Source organism: Lottia gigantea, assembly GCF_000327385.1.
Source record: "Lottia gigantea unplaced genomic scaffold LOTGIsca_5, whole genome shotgun sequence".
NCBI classification, from domain to species: domain Eukaryota; kingdom Metazoa; phylum Mollusca; class Gastropoda; family Lottiidae; genus Lottia; species Lottia gigantea.
In genome coordinates, this window is record NW_008709715.1 from 4,247,357 (window position 1) to 4,258,790 (window position 11,434).

At 32.9% G+C, this 11,434-nt stretch overlaps 1 protein-coding gene across 1 annotated transcript; it reads right to left on the bottom strand.

Moving 5' to 3' along the window:
* Positions 1 to 223: 223 nt before the first annotated feature.
* Positions 224 to 1,869, bottom strand: LOTGIDRAFT_106252 (hypothetical protein; the record flags this gene model as incomplete). The annotated part of the gene is made up of 4 exons (XM_009062041.1): positions 224 to 456; positions 753 to 928; positions 1,253 to 1,370; positions 1,797 to 1,869. Coding segments are annotated over 4 exons (600 nt in total), but the record flags the coding sequence as incomplete, so codon positions are not given.
* Positions 1,870 to 11,434: the final 9,565 nt, after the last annotated feature.

The window sequence follows — 11,434 nt, forward strand, 5'->3', positions numbered from 1 at the left end:
TATTTGATTGATCATTAAAATCCCTCAGATGAGCAATAGGCTAATCAGTTCTCTTGGTCGATAGAATAGGCGGTTTGTTTCAGTGAAACGACAAATTTAGCTATCTTTATATATGATATAATCTGCATTTTTACTTTTGAGCAACTCAAATACTTTGCTAGCTTGACAAACTATAGAACTGACTTAGGTATTTCTTTCCAAATTAAAATTTGAATAAGAAATACTACTTACTGCACCGGTACAGTCGCTTCACCTTATCTATATCTATTTCAGATAGTCTGATTCTCTGTCCCATCTCAACACCTTCAGATAGAGGGTATTTATTTTTGATAGTTGGTTTTGACCTGTCTGTGGCGAATGTATTATTTTTATAATGCATAATAGAACCATAATCATATGCTGCGCCTAACGTATCTATATCTTCTACTGTATACTTTCTAAAATTCGTTTCGTGAACTGAAAAAGAATCGTTGGAACTTCGGAAGAGGAGATAACTCAATAAAAAAGAAATAACTGTATTTATTTTCTATGAGGAAGATGGTGTAAAACAATCAATTGAAACGTAAAAGTCTGGAATCAGTGACAGAAAACAGTAAAATTTATCGTGGCATCATAGAACTACCTCATACTTCGTATTGTCTCTTTTGAATAGTTGCCATAGTCAAGGTATTCATTTTGCAAGTACATCCATGTGTGTGATCTATAGATTTTTATATGAAAAAACCTAAAAATACTTAATTATAGTTACCTACTTTGTGGAATGTTGTCCCATATTATAGTTATATATGTATCTCTATCTGGTCGACTGTGTTCATGCCAAAAACCGAGAGTATGCATCAACTCGTGCATGATTGTACCCTTGCTATCACAACCTGGTCCTATAGACACTAACTGTTGACCACCACGCCTACCAACTGGACTGAAACATCTGTAAGAAACACAGAACACACGGCTGAGCATAGAGTAAGAGTAAGTAAATCTGCATGCTCTATCTGGGCTAGTCTTTGAGAAACTTTCTTCTCACAATGAATTAATACAAAAAACGATGCTACAATGTAGCAATTGTCAGCTTATCATAAGGACGTTAATATATCACCCTACCATGAATGTTGAAATCCACGTTTCAACTGGATTTCTGGACCTTCTCCTGAAATGCTGGTGATATTGAGTGATGTCGCAAATGCTTTCCTGTTCGTTTTAAGTATAGTAAGTAGTAAGTATAATAAAAGCTGATTCGAATAACCCAACATACCCAGTATCTGATCGTATTCTAATGTAATCTGGTTCATCTGTTCTCGGAACAAATCTGACACAGGTTTTATTTTGAAATTCATCCATGGCAAGTTTCATTTCCATTCTTTGGACATGATCTGAAACATTGGGGCAAGTTAGCACAAAATGAAGTGTATTACACAAGGTAAATATATTTTATAATCAGAACCAATCTGTACAATATCTCTATTAAACATTAAATAGAAACTATTCCGTGATATTGAATGGGTCATTGCTTCTGTGACTCCACAAATTTCTACATAATGACTCATCGTGAAGTATCTTCAATCGACCAAAACTTTCAATGCTCGCACATGATCTGCTGGTATCCCTTGTCGGAGTGCACACTGCAGTCAATAAAAATTGCTTTAGACCATAACCACGATCCATGAATTGTTGGTCCATCAGTTCAGTTTGAATCAATAAATGCTAATTGATATGACTAGGAATATACTATATATATTTATTTTGTGCTGTGATGCCTAGGTATAGATCCAAGGAAACAGATAATAAATAGCTGTTACCATAAGTGTTATCTATTTCATAAGGAACTGTTCTATTTAACCAAGTAGAATGTATATCTCTTACTGCATTTCGTCTCTGCAAGATAATGATAATAAATTGATTGTAACGCTTGTGAAGAAAACCGACATGTCTGAACCTATAAATCCTTACATGTTGAACTTTCTGTTACAACATCTCAGAATCAAAGTAAGAATAAAGTTTTCAGACGCCTAGAGTCTATACTTATTTACAATTGTATTGCCTTTACAATGTACCCTGTCGTTTTGGTATGTTGGACCTAATTCTGACCATGTAAAATAAAAAAAAGGTTGCAAGAAATTGCTTATAGGGTGAGACTTCTGTGAAATTGATTAAATGAATAAAGGCGTCTAAATATTGATTTGCTCTCCACCAGGTAGAGCTTCTGAAAGGGGATCAGAATAAATTAGATGAAGCTCTATCCGCTGGTTAAGCTAATATTTAGACGACTTTATCCCTTTGAGAAAACACGAATAACATTCAGACATACATATACAAATAATACAATGCTAATGGTTTATAACATTTGTGGAGAATTCATCATGCATAATCCTAAGGGGACTTTCAATTGGTCAGAGCCTAGGTCTGAGCAGAAAAATAATATACAGGACAACATTCTGTTCACTTAAGATGCAATTCACAACACTAATATACAATTATAGAACTAATAAGGTAACATATTGATTTCTATTCATGTAACAACCTGATTAAAATGAAAATTTATGTTTGTGTCGTGTTTCTCTTTAGGTTACTACGCTCGCCACCCATGATCTGACGAAATTCATCTAAAAACCACGTTCGCTATAAGGTTATCCCGATTTATCCTCAACAATAACGATGCTTAAAGAAGGCAGTACATCTTAAGCATTTGATTGGTTATATACTTAAAGAACCTCGTATTGTCACAAACTTTGTCAGTTCATAGATGTCGAGTGAGAAAAAAGATGAATCGAAACACTACATCTGCATGTTAATCAGATCGTCTAAAAAAAAAAATAATGATTTTAAAATTTCATACAAGAAATATATGCTGGCTGATGCTAGAAAAATAAAATATAGCATTCAAAGGTTGCATGTTATATAATGCGAACCAAATAAATACGTGTAATCTATGCATCGCAAGAGTGAATTATTTGGGAGATTATAATATTTTTGTGAGTCAATCGACATAATAATCTTAAAGTGATACTACGTCTTAGAATTAACATAAAATTTAAGAATTTTAAACTTGTCGAATAGGAGCCAGTTGATATACCTGGTGTCATAAATAACATAACAGGATCATTATATAATCTTAGTAGGCCTAATTATCCATGAATATGCAATTAACTATTAAAAAACGCTTAATATCAAGCGTTTTTCAATAATTACTTAGTTTTATGAATTTTCCAATTTTCCAGGTTTTACAAGGATTCTGTTGTAACTTTATGACACCAGGTAAGCTAACTTGTGGATATATACTCATATTGACCGTTTCGAGAACTTAAATTTTATGTTCATTCTAAGACATAGTATTTAATAATGTTCACGAAATTTCAGAAATTCTTTGGTAGAAATGCATAAAAAAGTTTGCAACGACCTTTTTGTCGATTCATAAAGTATGCAAATTGACACAATACTCGCTATATCATATTGTATGGGTAATGGGTTTATATTAAACCCCAACCAGTAAACAACACAACCTAGCGAACCGGCAGTTATCAACTGCGCGAAAATCAAAAGAGCATTGACTCAAAGACTGGACTGAACGGAAACTTTAGTTTGAAGAATAATGTTCCGGTTGTCAGTTGGTGCTGTAGGGTAGTTGAGATTTTATACTAAGCCATGGGGAAATAAAACAGTTTACTACGAAGAAGAGGAACAACAATTCACATTATGATAAACGCTCTTTCGACTTTGGTTGAAGCCTAAAAAGGGCTAAATACGCAGTCTGTGTCAGAGTACAATAATGAGAAGTGTGATATATCTGAAAAGCCCGAAATATCTGGTTTCTGTAAATCTAGTGAAAATTAACGGAACAGTGTACGATTCCACTCATGATTTTATTTGGTTTAATTGATATTTAACATCGACGTCAGATTGTTGTTCAAAGTTGAAGACTCCAAGTGTCAGTGTCAGTCAGCATGATATTAGCAAATACATTTGATCCAGTGATGTGTCACTGTGCCAATATTTTTCAATTAATAACTGGCTTCTGATTTCATATATTGATACAAGAAACCAAATGAATTGAAATGGAGTTTTACATCGTACTTTTCTGTCGTAGTATCAGATTTTGGAGACGACCAACTCCAGGAAGTGGGCAATGAGGTAATTAGATTTTCAATTAGATTGTAAGACTGGGCCCGTTTTTTATGTCAGTCCATTCTACCTAACCAGCTCCCCCCAAAATCGAAAGAATGTGAAATAATTACATATACAAAAGGAATAAAAACATGCCAAAAATATGAATTACTCATAAGTAACCTGTCTCGAATGATGGTTATACACACTTTGATGATCCGGCTAATATCGTAATTGGAAAAATAATTGAATATTATAATGTTTACATCTTAAATATTAAATCTAAACATGTTTTAAAGTCTGAAATATCCATAACATTTTTATGAACAGTGTACCCATGTATCGAATAAGTAACTCATAAAATATCTAAATTTCTGCAAAGAAGACATCTTATTCCAGAGCTTTTTTGACCCCACCCAATACCAATTATTCTACCAACACCACTTAATGATTATAAGTACTGTAAAAATGCTTACCATATCCACTAATATATCTCCTTCTGTTAAAAATACACTATTTATACCTGTAACAGAAAAATATCGTGTATAAAGTATAAAACTGAACATTTCTTCAAGTTAGTTGATCAAACCTTTACAAGTGGGACGAAGGCATCAGGAAACATATACAAGAACATGTCATAACCAACAAAAAATCATAGATCGTAGTCTTACAATCACTTCGGACTGCGAGTACTATCATCGTTTGTGTGGATCAAGTGGTTAGTGTAAGTCAAACAAACAGGTGTGCTTAATAGCTAGCGACCTCCACCACGCTAAAAAAAACAATGGAGCTTCTCTAAGATGAAAAGTCATGGAATCCAATTTGTATTACAGAAACTTACCATTATTTTCTTCCGGGTATGGGTCAACAAATGCCTGAAAATAGAAAGGAGATCAAATATTATTATAATACTTGTATCGGGTAAATGAGTAATGGTTAAGATGGTGAGATCCAAAAGAGGTTTTGCATGTATATCAGATACACTGAGAGCTTGTATTTGCACAATTCCGTTGCAATGTCAGATGACTGGTTTTTCCAGTTCAAGACGTTACTAACTGTCTTAGTTGTATCTCTGATACTGTCTTTATATTCTGGAAATTCAAATTTCTAATTTTATCACTGTGATCTGATATTCTTTTAATGTGTGGTTTTCTCCCTTATTCAGAGAGCATTGTGGGAAGTCAATCTTTAGGAGAAAGACTTATTGCATTATTTTATTCGATCGTGAAACTTAATTTTTAAGATAATTGAACATAAAAAGACAGTAAGAAGTATCATGTAACAACACAGGGATAAAAAGTTGCTTATAGATTTATAAAAACACATAACAGACGTTGCGGAAAAAATTGGACAGTTCGTATAAAGTCATCACTGGCTCGAATAAATATCCTCGTTTGAATCCCTTTCAATTCCCTTATAGCATTCCCGAATTGCATTGTGTCAATTATTGCAATACATGAGTGGATAGATTTCAATTCCACCTTAAAGGAACCAATCATATCTTAGTCGCAGAAACGGGAAATTTTTAAAATAAAAGTAATAGTGTTCACAGTTCACTGTAAAAATTTGAGCCTTCATATCATGTGTATCCAGAATTATCAGCGTTTGAAAGTTTAAAAGACAAGTCGCCTTATCTTGAGTTACGCCATATATAGAAAGGACATCTATAGACAGAGGAAAAGAAATTCCAAGTTTGAGACTTTTGAAGGATTTACGTGATTTTCGTACATTTTTGGTACTTCTGAAGACTATTTACATGTATTCAACGCTCAAATCATTCCCATAAATGGTATAACAGTCCCTTTAATCATAAAATAAAGGCTCGTATCCCTATGAAAGACTGTAGCATTGTGAATGGATGAAAGGATTTGCGTGGTATTTATGATTATTTGTGTCTAGAATTGTCGATTCATTGTTAGATGTCTGAGTTGTATGTAGTTAGCTTGAGTCAATGGTTAACTATACACAACAGTAATTTGTCAAATTAAATGACATAATGGGTGGTGTTTGCAGCATGATTAGATTACTAAAAGCATCAGCAACGAAGTAAGGGAATACCAATGATTTTTAAAGATAGCAGTTAGCAAGATGCCTTGTTTTTAGGGAGCATACACTCTCGTCTGTTAAACCATCAGCGAATACAGATATAGGGTTCAACACCAAGATGCGCTGGGGGAAAATGGAATAGAAATCCGTAAAACCCAAGACAATTCCGTTAATCTAAATCTCGTGCAAAGATTGGCAAAATCGGGAGTAAAGGTAGTATAGTAGTCGACACCTCCAAATAGATGTACCATTAGGTGTTTATAAAGAGTAAGCATGGTTTACTATCTAGGTCAACATCTCAGACTAATGGAATCAAGTGTTACAGAAGCCCATGGAAATGTTATGAAACTCCTTAACAGTAACTTTTAAGCAGGAAGTTGCAACAGGCGTTAGATTATCTGCCCATTCAAGTGCAGAGGAATTCACATTACAATAATTTAAATGCAGTCCTTCCACTCACAGCTTCCGTAATAAACTTTACCTATGGAAGTATCGCAGTCACAACAAACTAATAGGTACATTTAGTAAGTAGATCTAATATTTAGATGTTTAGTGAGCGACCTATAGATCAAAGGAATTAAGTCAATACATTGTTAATGATGTGGTTTCTACATCTGTTATACCAGTATACAAATCACGTTAGTTTTAATTATATTAGATAACTAAATTAGATACCTCATTCAACTGACAGACATTCTTTAAGAGTTATAATGCAAATGAACCTCTGACTAAATTACCTGTAATCAAATGTTATAAATACCATTAACGAAATCTGATTCTCCTAAAAAAAATCCTCTGTCCACTACTGACAATTTAATAGTTTCAAGTCTTTGGTCAGCAAGACTCCTACCAAGTATTTGTTAGTCAAATTCATATATTAATCTTTGGTAGTCAGCAAGGTTCATCCTTTTGTCTATGACAGTTAGTAAGATTCATGACTTTGTCTTCGGTAGTCAGCAATGTCCATACCTTAGTTTTTTGAAGTCGTCAAGAATCATACCTTATATTTGATATTCAGCAATGTTTATACCTTTGTCGTTGGTAGTCAGCAAGCTTCGCACAATCGGATTTATTATATTTTTTTCATATATATATATATTTTATTCCGTGAACAAATTCCATAAATCATTACTTTTACTTTGATAGAGTCAACGCGTTTCAATAATCATACCTTAATCCCGGTCCGTACCGGTAGTTAATATTTACTCCCCTCTCCCCCGTCCTACCCATGAACATTTTAGTTGAATGGAATGACTTGTTAAGTCACATGGTTGAACCCTCATTTAAAAATATTAATATAGTCACCACGATTCAATAATCATACCTTAGTCTTCGATAGAGTCGCAACGTTTCAACAATCATACCGTAGTCTTTGATAGAGTCACAGCGTTTCAATAATCATACGTCAGTCTTTGATAGAGTCACAACGTTTCAATAATCATACCGTAGTCTTCGATAGAGTCACAACGTTTCAATAATCATACGTTAGTCTTTGATAGAGTCACAACGTTTCAATAATCATACCATAGTCTTTGATAGAGTCACAACGTTTCAATAATCATACCTTACTCCTCAATAGAGTCACAACGTTTCAATAATCATACCTTACTTTTTGATAGATTCACAAGGTTTCAATAATCATACCTTAGTCTCTGATAGAGTCGCAACGTTTCAATAATCATACCTTACTTTTTGATAGATTCACAAGGTTTCAATAATCATACCTTAGTCTTTGATAGAGTCGCAACGTTTCAATAATCATACCTTACTTTTTGATAGATTCACAAGGTTTCAATAATCATACCTTAGTCTTTGATAGAGTCACAACGTTTCAATAATCATACCTTACTCCTCAATAGAGTCACAACGTTTTAATAATCATATCTTAGTCTTTGATAGTGTCACAACGTTTCAATAATCATACCTTACTCCTCAATAGAGTCACAACGTTTCAATAATCATACTTTAGTCTTTGATAGAGTCACAACGTGTCAATAATCATACCTTAGTCTTTGTTAGAGTTTCATCAGATAGACCAGTATTTGATAAAGTAAAGCAAGATAAAGTAGAAGTCTATACGAATTTATATGCCTGTGAATAAAATATATCTCGGGGATGTCTGCAATTGCTAATCTTTTTGTTGTAATATCAGAGGACTATACCTTCAGTATCAGAAAGAGGCTTTCATCAATTGACTAAATGTTTATACTAAATAAACCACCTTAAAGCTTCTTTAAATCGTTCTTCAATAGAAGTGCCTTATTCAACACACTTATACACAAAACATGGGTTAGACAAAGATTACATATCTAAGTACCTTATCCTTGGTATCCAACATAGTATATCGGGTGGTAGTCCAGCAATGCATACTAATTAGTATACTAAATACTAAATTACCAGTCATTGACTCATTTCTAAATTGTTTTCTTTGGGACTTTTCCATCATATCTGAATCAAGTGGAAAGTTGTTTCACATTCAATATGTCTTGCATTGAACAAAGAAACAAACTTCAAATTGTGGACAACAACTAAGGTTCCTAGCTCAATCTTAGCTCTATGGAAGGTAAGAAAGATAAAAGATGACTGATACACAAGACAAAGATATATTGTCAGGCAAGGTTACTCATAGAATCAAATTCAAGAGCAATAAACCTGCTTTATCAAAATCTGATGTAACTAATTTCTTTAATTAAGGGGACATATCTTGATTAACATAATTATAATATGCATAAAAATGAATTACAATTGTGGAGACAAGTTCGAAAATAGGCAAACTGATCAGTGATGAGAAAGTAGTGCGTTATGAAAAAAAACTTTACCACCATAACAAAATACTTTCACATGTTATAAATGATATAATCCCTCTCTATGTTTGACCTTTATTTGAGTTCTTTTATTGGGACGTGATAGACTTATACTGCCTTCTTCACCTCCGTTTTTCACTCTTACTTCATATAATGTCAATTTTCAGTCGCTATTTAAACAATATGTAATCACAGCCTTTGTGGTTCATTTTCCAACCTTCCAAAACACACCTTGCTTACACCGATTGATATTGTACCTTGCAAATGGCAGACAGCTGAGAAACATTGCGTAAACAATAAGTATATGGGTTGAAGCTGTCACCAATTAGTCAGTCACCTTTTTCATTAGGTGTTTCACAGCCTTAATCTAATATAAAACATCACATTCTTTAACAAGTTAGCGTATTGTGCATTTCTCACAACATACAGACTTCCACATCGTCCACATTTCAAGTTTTAAGAGGAGCAGATGCCCACATGGATGTCTATTGCACACAAACAGGGTTATTCGAAATTAGATCGTGTATCATCGGATCATATACTTCGCCATATCTAACCATAACATCATACACCATACATGTTTGCTGTTTATATTTTATCGCATCATCATAATATGATACACCATCATCATAGTTCCTACCAAAGATAATCTTTGCTGTCAATTTTTTTCACCACACCATGCTTCCCAAATTTTATCGCACCATAAGCGTGATATCTTATTAACATACATCGTATTTGATGTATATAATTTTTTTTTTATCGCATTCATACTTCATGATGTCAGTAATAATATATCATAAATAATGTTTGTTGATTACATTTGTATCGCTTCAAAATTCGCGATATCATAACATTATACTTTATGTTTGCTGTCTATATTTTATAGAATCAAACTTCGCGATATCATAACATTATACATCATGTTTGCTCTCTATACGTTCATTATATGATACTTCATAATATCATAATAGCAAACATCATATTTCTGTCTTTAAGTTTATCGCATTTTTTTTTCGCGATATCTTAATATCATACATCATGTTTACGTGTCTATATACTATCGGATCTTACTTCGTCATTTTATAAAACCAAACATCATGTTTTATGTCTAGAATTTATACTTTGCAATATCATAACATCATACATCATGTTTGATGTCTTTAAATTTATCGCATTATTTATTCTGATATCATAATACATGTCTGGTGTCTATAATTTTTTATCGCACCACACTCGTTTGCTTTCTTCATTATTATCGTATCATACTTCGTGATATCGTAATATCACACTTCATGTTTGTTGTCTATGCGTATATTTGCGGTATCATAAAACCATGTTTGCTATCTAATTTTATCGGATCACACTTCGTCATTCTAACATGATGTTTGCTGTCTACATTTTATCGGATGTTTTGTTTTGTTAAGTTTATCGGATCATACATCGCGATATCATACATCAAGCATAGTTGTCTTTATTTTAGCGCATTAATTATTCGTGATATCTTAATATCATACTAGTTTATAGTCTTTATGTTCATCCGTGATATAATATGACACATTCACACATTATGTTAGTTGTCTATAATCTGTCGAATCAAACTTCATGATATCATATCATATCATTTTTTATCGCATCCTACGTCGTGATATCATAATATCATACAAAATTTTATCGCAAAACTAATTTGATATTCTATCATTCATTGTTTGCTGTCTATATTTTCTATCCTACATACTGATTTATGTTTCTTCATAAAATAATTTGGTAGAAACTGAGGAATTTAGATCCAAAAGATCTAAAAAAGATACTTTTCAACAATCAAGTAGACATCAATCAATATTCTGTTGAAGAATACATTTTATATATTCGCCGTATCAAATTTCCAAAATACGACTATTTACAAAGATCTCAAGAGTAAGCCAGAAAACATGGGCAATTTAATGTTAGCCCAACCTTATTCTGTAATATCACACTTGTTTTTTAATACTATTATTTGTGTTGCTTATTTCTGGGGTCATTTGTAAACTAAGATGATAAGTTGTCAGCAATTGCTAGTCGTGACCATTATTTTGTTTTGTATGTAATCGTCTGTTTTACCTTTGTAGATATTACAAACATCTTTGTTGTACGTTAAAAAATCAGCGTCGCCTGCCCTGGTAAATATCCAGACGCCAAAAGAATGAAAAAGAACAAAAGATGTATGTTAAAGACTCTAATTCAATATTGACTCGAATCATTTTTTAAGCTTATCATACAATCCTAGAGATTTAGAGAACACTAACAAATTTTCCAACTCCGACTAATTTGTATTCTATTGGCAAGACTTTTGCTCGCCAATCATGTCGTTTGTAAGAATTAATAGGATTCTTGTCCTTTGTTGTCCATTTTTTTCGCCGTAATTTTTTTGTCAACCGGGTCATATTTTTATACGACATAACCTTCAGTGAGTGAATGTTAAGGCGTGTATATTTTAGTTTGAACTTTGG